The sequence below is a fragment of the Acanthochromis polyacanthus genome, chromosome 15, assembly GCF_021347895.1.
Source record: "Acanthochromis polyacanthus isolate Apoly-LR-REF ecotype Palm Island chromosome 15, KAUST_Apoly_ChrSc, whole genome shotgun sequence".
NCBI classification, from domain to species: domain Eukaryota; kingdom Metazoa; phylum Chordata; class Actinopteri; family Pomacentridae; genus Acanthochromis; species Acanthochromis polyacanthus.
This window is the reverse complement of record NC_067127.1, coordinates 32380625-32398697: the sequence shown is the minus strand read 5'-3', so window position 1 is coordinate 32398697 and position 18073 is coordinate 32380625. Positions and strand designations below refer to the sequence as shown.

The 18073-nt window shown below is 40.0% G+C and overlaps 1 protein-coding gene across 3 annotated transcripts in view; it reads left to right on the top strand.

Annotated features, from left to right (window-relative positions):
* The window catches only part of atrnl1a (attractin-like 1a), a 473108-nt gene that overhangs the window by 157819 nt on the left and 297216 nt on the right, over window positions 1-18073 (top strand). For all 3 annotated transcript variants that reach the window (XM_051959750.1, XM_051959749.1, XM_051959751.1), the window contains 2 exons: window positions 4016-4264; window positions 9283-9420. In XM_051959750.1, the coding sequence (XP_051815710.1) occupies window positions 4016-4264; window positions 9283-9420 (387 nt within the window). The remainder of the gene's footprint in view (window positions 1-4015; window positions 4265-9282; window positions 9421-18073) is intronic.

The window sequence follows — 18073 nt, the reverse complement described above, 5'->3', positions numbered from 1 at the left end:
AAATAGTTTTTATAAAATATTTTTCACAATGTGTAATCATTATATTGCACAGTTTTTCTGTATTTAAATCAACTAAAACTATGATTTTTATTTAAAAAAAATTTTATTGCAGATTTTTGCTGTTGTTTTCACAGCTTTTACATTTTTTGGATGTTACAATATTCCATTATTTTTAATATTTGTAAGAACTGATAGTTCAATACTATAGAATATAATATAAAACAATATAAAAGGTGCTATATAACACATTTTTAGATGCTTTTGGTGAATTACAGCAGATATCCAGTACAGTAAAATAAACTGAATGAATGAATTGACATGTTGACTGTTTATTTTTAAAAAAATCTAAATAATATCCACAAAAATCTTTATTTCATAAATACAGATTTTTTTTTCTTTTTACAATGGGTGAACAATTGTATTTAAATCAGCTAAAACTATGATTTTAATTTCTAATTTTTATTTTTTCACAGATTTGACATTGTTTGGACGTTACAGTATTGCACTATTTTTTAACATATTTTAAATTGATAACAGATTTGCACCATTTTTCTGCACCATATTTTCCATTTTTTCGTACCATTAGATTGTTTATAATGACAGCGTAACGTTACATGTCTTCACCTGATGAAGAGCCGTATTTGTATGTATTTATTACTTGTGACTAAAATCCAAGGACTGATTTTGGCTGAAAACTTTCATAAAAACTGCCATTTTTCATAGTTTGAAAGTAAATTGGAGGCAAAGACTGACGACAGGCTGGCTTCCAGCCAGATGTAAAAAAGCTTCATGTCAATGCAGAGGGGATGACTGTCAGAGAAGATGACCTGGAGGGGTGCAGAATGGAAACGGCCGCCACAAAATGGCTTCAGATTGGATCTATTAAATCAAACAGGAGCAAAGAATTTCCGCTATATTGAAATGCTAAGGTTTGGTGGAGGGAGAGCGCGAGGGGTTACAAAGAACTCCCACCAATCCCCTGCAATTGAATCATATTTTAAAATGATAAACAGGCCCGGTATATTTATTGGATATTAAAGTCTGCTCTTGGGTGTGTAAATATGTGATTTTCTGCCAGCGGAAACCTCAGTGTGTGGCGGATTAGGGGATATTCTGTTGAACCGCCTCCCTTTGAACTATTGACTGTAGTGAAAGATCCAGCGAGCTGTCAGAGGAGAAGCAAAAGGAGAAAAGAGGAGGGAGGCGAAAGTGAAAACCAGAGGGAAGAACGCAGCAGGAGAAAAGATGAAGAACAGAGGTCCCATCCTTTGTGATTTCATTTATGCCTTGAGTGTTTCAGGGAGAAAAAAAAAATCTAATTAAATCAAAATGACAGGAGATGGAGGGTGTAATGGTGAAGATGGGATGATGTCTCAGTGAATACAAGTGGAGAAAGGAGGATAAAAATGTGGCGGGGAGGAGATAAAGAGTGAATCTGAATAGAAAAGGATGGAGCAGAAGTTTGTAATTATAAAGAGGCAGAGAGAACAAATGAATCAGCAGTGCTGCAGCTGAATAATGCAACGGGGGGAAGCTTGCAAACACACATTCAGAGGACAAGGGGAGTATTTCAAGCAGCTATCAGGGACACAGAGAGAGAGGAAGGTTCAGCTCCAGCATCTGTGAGCTTATGGAAATGTTCAAAACAACTTCTGGTGGAAAAAAAAAATGCAAATTTCGCGTGCATTTGAATCCTCTCACCGGGCTGTAAAGGAAACAACGCCTTGGATAGCTTCTTGTATACGCGCCAAGATACCCACCAAGTCTTTCCTTCCCTCCTCTTTGTCTCTGCGATCGTGTATTCCCACCCTCCGCTTTGTAGACTAAAATCCGTCATGACAGGAAGATGAGCAAAACAAGACTGAGAGGTTCAAACATAAAGTTAACTTCGGAAGGCCGGAGTCTCCAGAAAATGAAAAAAACCTTGATTTCTTATGCTCGTCACCTATCGCCTGTTCTCTGCCAATGAAAAAAGGCGCATTTTTGTTTTCTTTGACTCCTCTCGAATGCCACGTCGTAAAGAAATACGTGTCATTTTAATTTGCAGCAGTAAAGGGCTTTTGAATGTCACGTCTACTTTATGAATACAGATGCTTTTTCCCTTCAACATGTGGAAATGGTGTGGCAACGAAAAGTCAATTTCCTTATAAATGTTGCGGGTCAAAGAAAAGGTTAAAACAAAAGAGGCAGAGCATATTAGAGGAGGCGTGTTACGACGCTAAAAGCTTTTATTGTGTTTGGAGAAACTATATGATGTGTGAAACACGAAATGCTGTCAGAAAAAACCTGAAAGAGGTTTAGTTTCAACACAATGTGCACAGTAATTCACAATATAAAGATGGGAATGGTCTAAATATTACTGCATGAACGTACTGGTGTACCTACAATAATTAGAACATCTTGAAAAAGTTGCATATTCTTCAATCTGTTCTTACTCCGCCAAGGAATGTGGCAGAGTTATGTGTTGATCGGCGTATGTTTGTCTGTCCGTCTGTCTGTTAGAAACATTACTCAAAAACGGACTAACAGATTTGAATGAAATTTTCAGGGAAGATCAGAAATGACACAAGGACCAAGTGATTAGATTTTGACAGTGATGCAGCTCATAGTTTGGATCTATGGCTTTGTTTAAAATTTCTGTATCATTGTAAGATAGCGGCATGCCATCACTCTAACCATGCCAAGTGAACACTGTCAGCTGACAATCACATGATTGCAATCCTAGTACAAATCAACCGCTGGGGACTTATCGGGACTTATCTGTCGGAAATGATACAAGGAACAATTGATTGAATCGTGGGGGTGTTTCTGACTCCCATCAATTCCCACTGCCTGCTGAACTTTTATTGAAAATTCAACTTCAACACGAACTTGTGCTGTTGGCGCACTACAAACTGTCTTGACAGTGATGGTCCATGAAGCAACTGAGAGAACTGGAAAGTAGCAAGGTTCAATGAATTCCTATTATTTCTCCCAAATGATAAGCAACACCCATGCAGATAAACTCATCACAAACAAAAAACTGACACAAATGTTGGTGGCTCCAACACATCTAGGAAACACTCAACTTTCATTTCCAAGTTTCCACCATCATCTACTCTGACACTGTCAAAAAGGTGGTTAAAAATGATTTGTTGATCTTTCAGAAGTCTAAAGCAGCATCTTGAGGACACTTTTACACCTGCTGTTAAACTGTGATCTGTATCTGGATACAGGATGTCAACTGAATAGGAAAAACAAACAAACATGTAAATGCAATGAAAACTGGAAACCAACTGGATCAACCAGACCACATTTGGTCAGGTTAGCACTGTGCTAGTTCTGACAAATACACCATTCGTCCGGCAAACTAAAAGATCATCTTGCTCACAAAAAAACATGTTAGCTTAGCATTTAGGGAAAAAGAGCCCATACAGATCAATTTCTTTGCTTGAAACTGAGTCATCCAGGCCCAGCTGAGAAATTTGAATATATCAGATTAGACACAGTCAAGATAACACGACAGCATTTTAATAAGTCTTAGTGCAAAGACCAATGAATCACATGTCAGCATCCCAGTCATGTATCCAGACAGAAATCCCAATAATATCAGGTGTAGAAGGGGCATTTTAGGCAATGATTCACTAGTTTGATGTGACTTCAGTAGAAAAGCAACCACACTTCTTCTCTTTTAAGTTCTTGAAGACATTTCACTGTACATCTAAGAGGCTTCATGAGCTCTGTTTGAACTGAAGAAGCTTCTTGGATGACGTCCAGTTGCTTGTTGACCGGAGCTTCCAGGATTGCTGTGACCTGATAAACTGAGAATCTATACAGAGAGTGTTGTGATGCTGGTGCTACACTGCAGGATCTTATATGGAGGATGACAAGGTTGACAGACAAGTGTACAAATTGTCTAAGATCATTTTTGTGAATCTCTCTGACAGGTCTACGTTTGAATCTAGGGCCAAAACTGGAGATAACTCATCTCTTTCTTTTTGTTTTTGCCCTTGTATTTGTTCCCTTCTCCCTCCAGCCCAGAACTGTTCCGGTCTAAGGACTTGTTCCGACTGTCTGGAGAGGGTTGAGTGCGGCTGGTGTGGAGATCCCAGTAACACCGGCAGAGGTGTCTGCATGGAGGGCTCCTACCGAGGCCCCCTGAAGCCCCTGAACCCGAGGGCCGGGCCCAGAGACAGGGAGAGGCTACGAGACCGGGACATGGTGGTGGATCAGAACCTGTGTTCATCCGATCGAGGCTACAACTGGGCATTTATCCAGTGTCCCGGTGAGTAAATGACTGCAGCAAACCTCATCTAAAGGCCACATTCAGGTGAAGATGTCACTCAGGTTAAGCTCTAGTACTCGGAAATTGAGTGTCCCACTTGACATGAATAGTAAACTCTCCTCAGCCTGCACTAGAGCTGCACAATAAATCGTTTCGGCATCGACTTTCTCATGTGCAGGAGTCTCAGAAACACAAATGAACTCAAACGCATCTTGCTGCAGCTTTTCTTACTGCTTCAGACACAAGAAAACTTGCATAATTCTCATTTTTCATGACTTACCTATGAGAGAAGATCTTTTTTTTCAATTTATGGATTCTTCTAAACACAAGTTAGGACGGTGAGCTTGTTGACATGCAGGCTGCACATGTGCACAGCAAAATAAGCAAAGAACATGAGAAAAACACAGATTTGGTTGTTAAAAAGAAACTCAAAATCAGTTGTGTTGCAGCACAAGTGATGCAATATTAGTAGAATCTTATTTTGCAGTTTTGTCCATTTGCAGGAATGTTTTGAAAAATGAACCCTTTCTTTTCCAGTTTTCTGCTCCATATTCATCAATAATAGGTAATAAACTATCAAAGGCTTGATTGGCTCAGCTTACACATCAGTGGTACCATTTTTATTCCATGTTTTATTTGTTGTTTGCTTACCCTATTCTAATCACAGCAACAGGGTTGCTAATCCATGCTAATGTGATCTTTTTCTCAGCAGTAGCAGCTAGATATTTAGCTAGCTGTTACTGCTGAACAAGAGGACAAACTGACTGATGGAAAACAGGAAAAAGAATCAGTCTGATCCTGATAATATGAGGTAGAGTGAGACATTCAATCAAGGCTGATAGTGTTATGAAAATATGAAAAATAGCAGAGAGGACGTAGCTTTGCTCTACCCATTCTTTTGGTAAACTGTTTGATGATGTTAATTCCAGCGTTTCATGTGATTCACTGTTTTCTTCTTCTTTTACCAGATAAAAAGTTAACAGGGTTGTTGTGGGACACATGTTGGATCCATAATAATTATTGTTTTAAATACTATGTTGATTATAAAATATTCCCCCAATTAAAGACACATTAATGAAAAAATGAAATTCAAACAAACAAAAGGACATTTTTATGTCATTTTAACTGTTTTATTTGAGATTCATTTTGGTCATCGGGGGTGGGACAAGAGAAAAATGTAATTTTAATGGGAACTCCAGACTTATATGGTATTTTTAAAAAATATTTCAAACACCCTTTCCCCCTAGTTTTTTAAGACTTGTTCTCAGGACAAATACATTTACAGAACAGCTGCATTTTTTAGTATTTTGTACATAGATTATTTGAAGTTTCATGGGTGGAATGTAAAATGTCCTCCAATTCTGGAATGACTCAAATAAACATGATTATTATTTTGACAAAATCATGCAGCTCTGGTCAGTTGTATGAACTCAAATGCATCATGTTACAGCATTTTTTGCTGCTTGAGATACAAGAAAACTCACACAATTCTAATTTTTCATGACTAATCTACAAGGGAAGCCTGCCTTTAATTTATTGCAATTCAAAGGTTATTAAAAACAGTTTCTTAAAATTTACTTTATTTAAAAGATGCTGAGTTTGTTGACATGCAGGCTGTACATGTACACAGCAAAATAATTGAAGAAAAGCAGAGAAACACTGAAAAGGAAGATCTAGACTTATACTTAGATGACTTTATTAATCCCTGGAGGAAAGTTAAGTTGTCACAGCAGCTTGGATATTAAATACAGTGACAAACAATAAGACAACATAGAATATTAGTGTGTAAAGTAAATGTAAAATCAAATCAAATAAAGTGGAATATATAGATAAAAATATAGAAAATATAACATAGCTAGATACACACTATATTGCCAAAAGTATTCACTCACCCGGCTTGACTTGCTTATAAACATAAGTGACATCCCATTCCTAATCTATAGGGTCCAATATGACGTCGGTCCACCCTTTGCAGCTAGAACAGCTTCAACTCTTCTGGGAAGGCTGTCCACAAGGTTTAGGAGTGTGTTTATGGGAATTTTTAACCATTCTTCCACAAGTGCATTTGTGAGGTCACACACTGATGTTGGACCAGAAGGCCTGGCTCTCAGTCTCTGCTCTAAATTATCCCAAAGGTGTTCTATTGGGTTGAGGTCAGGACTCTGTGCAGGCCAGTCAAGTTCATCCACACCAGACTCTGTCATCCATGTCTTGACTTTATGGACCTTGCTTTGTGCACTGGTGTACAGTCATGTTGGAAGAGGAAGGGGCCAGCTCCAAACTGTTCCCACAAAGTTGGGAGCATGGAATTGTCCAAAATGTCTTGGTATGCTGAAGCATTCAGAGTTCCTTTCACTGGAACTAAGGGGCCAAGCCCAGCTCCTGAAAAACAAGCCCACACCATAATCCCCCCTCCACCAAACTTTACACTTGGCACAATGCATTCCCACAAGTATAGTTCTCCTGGCAACCACCAAACCCAGACTGGTCCATCAGATTACCAGATGGAGAAGCACCATTCGTCACTCCAGAGAAGGTGTCTCCACTGCTCTAGAGTCCAGTGGCGGCGTGCTTTACACCACTGCATCCAACGCTTTGCATTGCACTTGGTGATGTACGGCTCGGATGCAGCTGCTCGGCCATGGAAACCCATTCCATGAAGCTCTCTGCTGAAGCTCTGTTATTGAGCTAATCTGAAGGCCACATGAAGTTTGAAGGTCTGTAGCGATCGACTCTGCAGGAAGTTGGCGACCTCTTGGCACCATGCGCCTCAGCATCCGCTGACCCCGCCCCATCAGTTTACGTGGCCGATCACTTGGTGGCTGAGTTGCTGTCGTTCCCACACACTTCCACTTTCTTATAATACAGCTGACAGTTGACTGTGGAATGTTTAGGAGCGAGGAAATGTCACAACTGGATTTTTTGCACAGGTGGCATCCTATCACAGTTCCACGGTGGAATTCACTGAGCTCCAAGAGAGCGACCCATTCTTTCACTAATGTTTGTAAAAGCAGTCTGCATGCCTAGGTGCTTGACTTTATACACCTGTGGCCATGGACGTGATTGGAACACCTGATTCTGATTGTTTGGATGGGTGAGCGAATACTTTTGGCAATATAGTGTATCTATAGATATAATATAGATAATTTTAATTGCATTAAAGAAATACATCAGTTGTAGGATGGCACAAGTGATACAGTTTTGTACATTTGCAGGAATGTTGTACAACATGGAAATGAAAACAAGGCTCTGTTTATTGACAACTGCCATAAATTTACAAATAATCATGGTTATCATTTTGGACATAATCATGCAGCTCTGGTCAGTTACATGTAAATTGTTTGGCTCCAGAAGGTATGATGTTGACCAAAAACAGATTCTGTGTTGAACTTTTTGCCTGTAAATGAGGTAACGCAACACAATTAGTTTGATAATTTAAATCAGCACCACAAAGCAAAAAGTGCAAAGTTTGATCTGAATGATGTCCAAAGCAAAAAAAAAAAAACAACCAAAAAACAATTTCAGATGCCTTATGAAGAAGGTTCACACTTGACAGTAAAAAGCTTTACAAGTTTCATTTTTGCTGCAGATACACTGCCCTACAAAATCACCCCAATTATTCTGAAATTATTATTTCTCAGTAGAATTCATGAAGTAATCTGGTGATTTTTTCAACCACATCGCAGAAAAACTAAATATCACAATGTCATTTTTTTCTAATATTTTTCAGCTCTCATCTGCAGCCAGAATTAAAGAATATAAATTTATATTTTTCATTGCAAATTCTTCATTTTTAAGTGAGCAGCAGCAGATTAAAGCTGACATAAGTGATGGTTCTAATTGGAGTTATAACAGCAGGCACTTGACCCCGTTTATATGAAGGAAGGAAGACGAAATATTAGAAAAACCTTCAGTGTAATGTAATTTAAATGTGTGCATAGGCCTTTGATACTCTGAAATCTGCTTGGTAGGTGTGTAAATCAACGATGTTAAAGCCACTAAATAGCAGACAATGAGGCTAAAATAGAACAAAACAAGTAGTAATTTGTCAGTGCAGTCGCACAATTACACAATAGCTGTTAAAAAAGTAGAATAAAAATATTCAAATATACATAAAAGTTTGAAAAAACATACAAGTTTAGCGTGTGAAAACAGTGATGGAGCTTATTGCTGCAAAGATAATGTATTTGGTGTATTAAGGTTGCTATAAAAAATAGCCTAACTGATGTTGCACTTGCAGATTTTGCATACAGGAATGTAGTGGTGCAAAATGTGCATCCAAGATGGAGTTGTATGCAAATATATGTGAAGATTCACGACAAAGATAATCTTCTTTTTAGTTAAAGGCATTATGGAGGATGGTTTTTTTTTTGTTTAATTTGTCTGATTCACATAAAATGAATATACTGACCTTTAGTGGACTTGTATGTATGGTCTCTAAAAGAATAAAAAAGAAAAAAAATAACTGTGGACATGGCAGGACCTGAAAAACATCAGCCAATCAACGCGCTCGGACCGAGGCGTTTGGTTTGCTCCCTTTTCTGTCAATCAAAAATCTTCCGGCTCAGGCCTAGTTACGTAGATTACGTACGCCTTGGACTTATGTATTTTCTGTATGTGTTGCTTTGGTATAGCTTCGTAGTTAGCTGGCGACTTGTTTTGCTCATCTTTTTTTACATAATGGCAGATAAAGATCCAGGGGACCCAGCCGTAAAAGACAACTTCACGAGTCCTACGCAAGTTTCTGGAGGGGGGCGTTTCTTCTTAAATGTTGAGAGGGGGGAGGTTAGAGGGGGGTGAGGGAGAGGTTGTATGTGCACATGCACATGCTACGTTCTAAGTCGTAGGAAATTAAATCTCCTCTAATGCTTTTAAGTGCTGATTGCCAGTCATGTCCAGACATTTCTGTGCAGTTTTGATGCAGTAGATGAAGGTCGATTTATCACATCAAATGTTTTCCACTAGCTGTACCTAATAAACTGACAACATCACTGTGTGTTTGTGTAATTTCCCTGCAGCGTGTCAGTGTAACGGCCACAGCAGGTGTGTGAACGGCAGCTTGTGTGAACACTGCGGGAACCTGACGGCGGGAACGCACTGCCAGAGCTGCATGCCCGGTTACTATGGCGACCCCACTAATGGCGGGAAGTGCAACGGTAAGTGCAGAGGTCACCGGGGGTCGACCTTCTGGTCAAATAATACCTGTGCACTGCAAAAACAAGTCATTTGTCCCCAACAGATGGCAAGAAAAACATGTTTTCTGAGCCAAAATATGGACAGAAATGTAAAGATATTCTTCATTCACACTCTGAATTGCTTTTACATTATTTAAAACATAACAATGGTGTAATAGCCACAAATAACCTGATGGGGGCAATGTTTGGAAGCTGTGTTGGTTCCTGTAGAGCTTGTGGTGACCAGTAGAGCAGTAAAGCATTGAAAAGTGAAAGTACACATGCAGCAGGAGCAGGATTGTGTGCAGAGATTGAGGTATTTTTTTTCCCTACAGGTCATGTTTTCTTTTTTTAAAGGTAGTGCTGCTGATGCATGCAAACAAATGCAAACACGCTTTTGGGAGCTGTATGTTTTTTTGGCTTCATATTGAGATAACGATTGCCGATTCCAGAGCTGAAAGAGTTAATAGTGTTGAAATGATGGCGCAGATGTGAAGGAGGTCGTGCAGCAGTACCTCGATTTTCTTTTTTCTTGCATTTCTGCTGACGAAGTTTGACTTTATCTTTTTGTAAAGGTGATTCTGATGCATTCAGACACTCGAGAACATGCTTTTGGAGGCTTTTAAAGCAGGTCCTCAGTGCTTTTTTGGCTTCATATTAAGACAATGATTAATAGTGATGAAATGGGGTTGCAGATGTGATTTGAAGGGTTATGAAGGAGGTCGTAAAGCACTCTGTTTTTCTTGCATTTCGACTGACCAAGTTTGACTTTTTCTTTTTTTTAAAGGTGGTACTGATGCATGCAAGCACTCACAGCCATCTTTTAGAAGCTTCAAATGCACACTTTGTTATCAACATATAGAAAATAATAATGCCAGATTCCATAGTTGAAACAATTAACAGCTTCATATCTGTGTAGGTGATGTGAAATCACAGTGGAATGAGGGTCGCACACGTGATTAGAAGGGTTCTGAAGGAAACTGTGGACTGACCCTTTCTTCCCTTTTCCTGCATTTCTACTGATGAAGTTTGGCTTTTTCTTTTTTAAAGGTGGTGGTGATACATGAAAACACTAACAAACATGCTTTTGGAAACTTCTAAAGCTGGTTCATGCATTTTTGACTTCATATTGACACAATGATTGCAGATTCCACAGCTGAAACGGTAAATAATGGTGAAATGAGGGTGCATATATGCAGCAGTACCTCAATTTTCCTTTTTCTTGCATTTCTACTGACGAGGTTTGACTTTTCTTTTTTAAATATGGTGTTGATACATGCAAGCATTCACAACTATCTTTTAGAAGCTTCAAATACCTGCTTTATGATCAAATAATGACAGATTCCATAGTTGAAACAGTTAACAGCATCATATACGTGTGGGTAAAGTGAAATCACAGTGAAATGAGGGTTGCACGTGTGATTTGAAGGGTTGTGAAGGCTGGTTTCAGGAGGTTTTGGGAGAAAACCCCAGCAACAGGAGGGTGTAATGAACGAGTGAGTGGCGGAGAGGGAGGGAGGAGTGAGAGGGAGGTGCAGTAACATCAGTCTCGCCGTGACAGATGTGCGTTTTGGCTTGGCGGCGGCATGACATTAAATCGCTCTTAATCATTTTCTTATTTCCTGAGTTGACTGGTGTCTCTGTCCCTGGCGGCTTTTTGCAGCGAGCTGATAGATGCACGCCTCCTCGCTGCCTCCATACAGGACGGCCTCTGATTCACTTTCTCGTCTAAGTTGGCTTTATTTGCATTTTTTCCACTTCGTCCTCTCCTTTCAGGTTTCCTTGGGCTTTTCTCTGACAACCCCTCGTCTCATTTTCCTGCTGTTTTGTCTCCCAGATGCAGGAATCCTGACAGATCTTTTATATTTCTTATTTTCCATATGGTTCCTGCCATATATGATCAACTCTCCTTCTTTTATCTTTTCTTTTTCTTTCCTTCCTTATCGTTCCACTTCACTTTTTCTTCCACCTAGCCCTGCAACTTCCTCCCATCCGTTATCCTTTCATTTCATTTTCTTTCTACTCTTCTTGTAGCTTCATCTTCCTTACCTTTTATCTGATTTACTTTCATTTTATCTTTCCATTTTTTTATGTTCTGCTTTGTGATCCTCTGCTCATTATTTCTTTATCCATTTTACTATACTTTCCTTTTCTTACCCGTGTCACCTGTTGTTTCCTTTTGATTCCTTCTCTTCTCTTCTCTTCTCTTCTCTTCTCTTCTCTTCTCTTCTCTTCTCTTCTCTTCTCTTCTCTTCTCTTCTCTTCTTTGTTTTCATGTCCCTCTTTTCCTTTCTTTTCCTTATTATCCTTCACTTCTTTTGTTTCCTTTCCTTTGTTTCCTTTCCTTTGTTTCCTTTCCTCATCCCTATCTTTCCTTTAATTTTTCTTGTCTTTCCTCTGTTTTGATTTCCTGTTGTTTCATGTCCTTGTTTTCTTTCCTTTCCTTCTCTTCTTTCATTTCCTTTGAATCCTTTCCTGTCCTTTCCCTCCTTGTCTTTGTTTCCTTTCCCCTTCCCTAATTTAATTTCCTTTCCTTTCCTTTCCTTTCCTTTCCTTTCCTTTCCTTTCCTTTCCTTTCCTTTCCTTTCCTTTCCTTTCCTTTCCTCACCCTCTTCTTCTCCTTTTTGTCCTCTCCTTGTTTCTTAAACCGGATTTGTCGATCGACTTGTATCATCACCTCTCTGGAGCTTTTCTATTGGCTCATCCATCCACCTTTACCTCCTCACCCTTATCCCTTTATTTTCTCCGTCTTTTCCTTCCCTCGGTCATCCCCTCTTACAGTTCAGAGCGACTCTCTGTCTTCTCCCGCCTCCCATTCACCTGTCCATTAATCCATCCATCCTTCTTTTCTATTTCCATCTCTCTTTATAAAAGGGACCAGTAGATTTACCTTGGGCTAAACGGCCGGGAGGCAATGACGTGTGGCCGATTAGACCTCTGAATGATAGAGAGACGGATTCATGGGGAAAGGCCTCGGCTCAGGACAGAGGGCTGAGAAACAAAGACGGAGAAGGAAAAGGATAAAACCTCGCCGTGTGATGTACAAGGTTAACACCGCAGAAAGGAACGGTCGTCCTTGGATGGAGAGACGATGGAGAAGCGAAGCGGGAGATGGAGGGATGAACAGGGAGGTGGAGATGGAGGACGGACAGAGGAGAGGGGAGTCTGTCCATTCGCTGTCCCTGTGACAGATGATTAACTCACCTTGTCAAATGCGGATGAAGTATGTGTCTGTGTGTGTGTGCAGGGCATTAGTGTCCCTTTTCTCTAACTGTACCGTTCACCTTGTCCTGCACACAAACCAGAACAAATGCACGGACGTCTGTTTAGGCTCTTAGGAGGAGAAAACGTATATTTCAGAGGCTGACGGCAAACCTGCATGTTTTATACACATCCAGGGTAGTTTTTACGTCCTTTATCTTTCTTAAAGTGATGTTTCCCGAACACATTTGTCACAGAAAAAGGTTGAGCCAGAGTGTGCGTACTTGCTACGCCTGGAAGTAGTACAGCCACAGTTGTACTCTTGGAAGTACTCGGTGCCAAACCCTGCAGCCACATGTGGCTCATGGATTTGGAACACCAGAAACTGTGATGTGGTTTAACAGCAGTGCTTCACGATAAAGTTATGTTTATAGAAAGGTTGATCAAAAAGTTCCAAGACTGTGCCAATAACAACTAGAAAAGGACTCAGAGAGCCCAGTCCTCCACCAAGGCTGTTCATTCCCCCATATGGTACTGTAAGAAATGTAACATATTTTTAATAGTTATTGATGATCAAAAATCACGACAACATGGAATGTGGCCATTTAATATAGATGTACCCACAAAAATGAAACCAAGAAACAAAATGACTGCGCTGAGCACAGGCGTGTGTTATGCATGTGTATGTACAGATACTAAATGGCGTGACCTAAATATGTAGGGGGTGGCAGGAATTGATGGGACTCAGAAACAACCCTACAATTTAATCAATTGTTCCTTGTATCATTTCTGATAGATAAGTCTGCAGGGTGGATTTGTAGTGGGATCACAATCATGTGATTGTCAGCAGGCAGCGTTCACTTGTTGTCATAGTTACAGTGATGCCATGACGCTATCTCGCGATGATACGAAAATCCTTAACAAATCCATGGATCCAGATTATAAGCCGCATCACTGCCGAAATCTAATCACTTGGTTCTTGTGTCATTTCTGATCTTCCCTAAAGATTTCTTTCACATCTGGTAGTCTTTAATAATGTTGCTGACGGACGGACAGACGGACGGACGGACAGACTGACCAATGCCGATCGTCACATAACTCCGCCGCGCTCTTTGGCCGAGCAACAATTAAACACTGTATTTGATTTAAATTTGGCCAATATCCACGTCAAAGTTCTGTTTATGTGCAGTGATAGTTATAAGATTCACCTGATGAGTGCTCTCCTCAGTCACCCCTTTACATGACTGAAGCTTTTAGCCTGGAGCAGATATCGTCAGGTGATACCCAACCTTCTTTGAGTGTTTCGACGGTTAACCATGACACTCTCCAGTTGGTGGGTCGGAAATAGTGGCCAAGTCACTGCTAATCTGCTCCTGACTTCCATATTTCCTCCTACCTCTTATGCCACATCAAACAAGAGGATTTTCCAGCCTCCTAATTGAGTCGTCGTGCACCTTGATTGTTGCTGTTCTCGTCTATGTCCAGAGCTGATAGCAATCTCTACATTGATTTGGCAGGGAAACCTCGACATCCTGCCTCCGCTGGGAATTGCCATGTCTTCCATCCCTTGTCTCTACACGTCTGGATCAAATGTAGAAATTTTTAGACCTTGCTCTCGTTGACCTCCTCACAACCCTCCTCTCAAGATACATTCAGCTAAATCAAAATGATCTTGTGGTCTTTGTCCAACCAGAGAATGATGTCTGGGCGAAGAGACGTTTGAGCCACATCTGGGAAGTGCAGTTTCTTCCCCATGTTGACACTCAATTCCAAGGCGATGGCAGCTTGCATCAGGTTGCACTTTGGTGCTCTCTTGAGCTCCTTCAGCCCTCCAGTCGTTTCCTCCTTAATGAAAGTGATACAATGCTTTCAGCATGCCTGCAATGCAAGTAAATCTCAACAGAAGTCCCATTTTGTAAAATATGTTGAGCACAATCAGTCATCATTGAAGGCTGGATCACCCTAGCTCATGAGAAATCTCAAATGTGCACCTACCAGTGGTCACAAAATCATTATTTTGATACCATGGTTTCACTTGGTCTCTTGACTCATGACAATTCCTGCTTTTACATGTTTACACACTCTTCGTCATGACAAGCTCCCTGCTCATGCACCACAAACAGTCTTGGAACTTTCTCGGAAAGGAAAGCAGTAAGAAATATAACTGGATCAGAATATGTACTACAGAAAGTGTAGAAGCTTGTAAATGTTTGATTTGCTGCCAGTTTGAGGAGGGGATATCTCTAAAGTTGGCAGTTTTGCATCAGGGTCTTGGAGAGGTTGTATGTTGAGGCTCCGCCAAAGTTTTCCTCTTAAAAATGTATTCTTGACACCTCACCTGCACCTCAACAACTGTTAATAGTCAACTTGTGTTGCTTAGTTAGGATGGAAATTGGACCTGAGCTCTGACAACCAAATTGCAAAGATATAAGGAAGAGATGCAAGGATGGAAGACCCAAAGCTGCCAAATAGGAATTCCTTTATCACATGATGCAAGTCTGAAGCGACATTAGTTGTTTATGACATGCTACACATCTGTATCACTTGTCAAATTATACATGTGCCAGTTAACAAGACATCTGCATAGGGTACACCTGCCTTTCCTCTCTATAAACTCTTCCTGAAGCCTCCACTCTTATCGAGGTGCATTAAGATGATTTGAAGAGCCACCATAATGATGGAGGGACATGGTCTGCTTTCAGAAACAGTCTGAGTAGATTAAGCAAGCAAGCAAGCACTAGAGTGTACAAACATGCAAAGCAGCAACATCCACATGTGTGTATGTAAAGTGACAGTTGTTTACAGTTTATGCACATAGCACAGCAGCAGCAGCTATACCGATCAGTCCAGTGTTCTTATTCTATTCCAGACGTATTAACCTAAATAAGTTAGAATACAGCTGAATCAAAACACTGTGATGTTCACTACCGTTCAAAAGTTTGGGGTCACCGAGATAATTTCACGTTTTCCATGAAAACTCACACTTTTATTCATGTCGTAACATAACTGCACAAGGGTTTTCTAATCATCAATCAGCCTTTCAATACCATTAGCTAACACAATGTAGCATTAGAACACAGGAGTGATGGTTGCTGGAAATGTTCCTCTGTACCCCTATGGAGATATTCCATTAAAAATCAGTTGTTACCAGCTAGAATAGACATTTACCACATTAACAATGTCTACACTGGGTTTCTGATTCATTCGATGTTATCTTCATTGAAAAAAAAAAACTGTTTCTAAGTGACCCCAAACTTTTGAACTTTAGTGTAACCCTTAAGTGTGGTTATCTGACAGTCAAACTGATTATTGATAGCTTTGTTATGTAATGCACCAGTTTGCAATTAAAATTCACAAAAACCTTGAAACCTAGCATTGGAAGCATGTATTAGCACATCAGAATGGAAGAACAATCAATCAAGGTGCAAAATTATCAATAACATCAAGAAATCAGATTAGCACCAGGCGTAAACTAATCGTGACGTCACCCGTTGGTTTCAACGCTGAGAAAATGAAGCCCGGATTTTGCTACTTCCTGGTCGCCATTTTGGATTTTTTTGGAGCCAGTGACGTAAAAAGCGTCATCAAACAGGCTGGATCAGAGAGCAACAAGGGGCAGGACCAGTCTGTGGGCCTGTCAATCAAGTATAGCCACGCCCCCTGGCTCCGCCAACTTTAACGATTTATTTAAAATTCAGTATTGATTTATTTTAAGATCGGCCACCTGATCTCTCATTATGACCATGACAACTAACGGGAAAAAAAATCCTGAGCTGTAGAAAATCAGTCTATCAAATTTTATTTTTTCCAAAAATGAATTGGGGTCGATGGAGCAAAAGCTTTTTGGAGCCAACCCTAGCGGACGGCGTGATATTGCAAGTTTTTGACACTTCCGGGTGGGCTTCAATTTTGGAGCCAGATGCTACGTCCATTATATATACAGTCTATGATTAGTACAAGCCATTTGTAGCACTAAAATTTGATGTGTGTGAGAAATCCTTTATGAATTTATGATTTTAAATGAAGAGCTCTATTGCACAAAATCAGATTTACATTATATATTTTTATATATTTTTTTTTAACTTGTCTCATAAAAAGTTGCTGGATTTTTGTCACTTGATTTTTGGTCACAGCTGCATCACTCATGGCTTCTCAGTTGTGCACCGAAATGCAGAATTTTTAAAATTTTTTCTTGAACATAATCTGGTTAAAATATGCACTTTGTTTTCGGCAAAAATTTAAATGAGACATGTAGAATAATGGGTTTTTAATAATAGTTTTATACTTAACTACCTCAGATCACAGATAACTTGTTCACATAACTTTAGTAAGTTAAAAACCAGATGATTCTGACCATTTATGGCTCTGATCAATGGTGTCATTTTTGCTTTCCAAAATATATATTTTTTTAGATTCAAATACGGCAGAAATGTCACCATTATCACAAACATTAATGTGTTTTGTGACAGTAGATTCATATCATTTCGTTTACGGCTCCAAAAACAAGCTCATACCACAGTAATCTCGTCTCTTGTGTTCAGATTCTGTAGTTTTTGGACTTCATCCCTGACTTCATGTCCGCAGGTTCAGTGAGCTGCTCCTCTGCTGCCCACTGAATTGTCTTCCAGGCAAGACTTGAGCTTGTATTATTTCTTCTTGTGCTTGTTATCCTTTGCTACCCGGCGCTTTAGCACATAAAGCTGCTCTGCCATCGGCACCTCCCGCCGAACAGTTTTATTGCTTCCATAAATTTTGCATGATTCACATCAGTAGCTCGCTGTCTCCATCTCACTCTGATACTCCATCTCCCTCTGCACCGCCTCGCTCACTCCCTGTGAAGACTCTCCGTCATGCCGATCGTCTGATACACACAAAGACTTGACAAGTCAAACGTTGCTGTTGGGTCTCCAGGATGTTTTGTCACCTTTCTAAGAGGTTTCATCATAATATTCTGCAGCTTCAGCTCGGCACAGGGCTTGTTTTCTTGTGGGGCTACACAGGACTTCCTCAGGCTCTTCAGTGTTCTTCAGGAAAAAATACCATCAATGGAAAGAAGCATTCATCATTCAGTTTTCATTTAAACAGAAAGAGGAGTGCTTCATTTCAATTGGGGGTGAGGTGTTTGTTTTGTTCCCTGGTCAAACTTTTTTTTTTTAGCTGATTTTCAACTCAAGACTCTTTTCCGGCACTTTAAATGTCCAGTATTTATGTTTTCCTGACAAGCAGCCTCTTGTGGACAGAAGACCAAACACTGTCTTCTCTCAGCTGCAAAGTGGAAGTAATGTGAGGTTGTTAAAGCACTCCAAAACCTCTTCAAAGGGAGGTTGTGATAGATAAGTGGGGTTCATTGTCACCTCAGTCATTGTTTTTGTTTTTTGTTTTTTTAGCTATGAGGGTCTTTCTGTAATCTTAACTAACTTTAAATACACTGAAG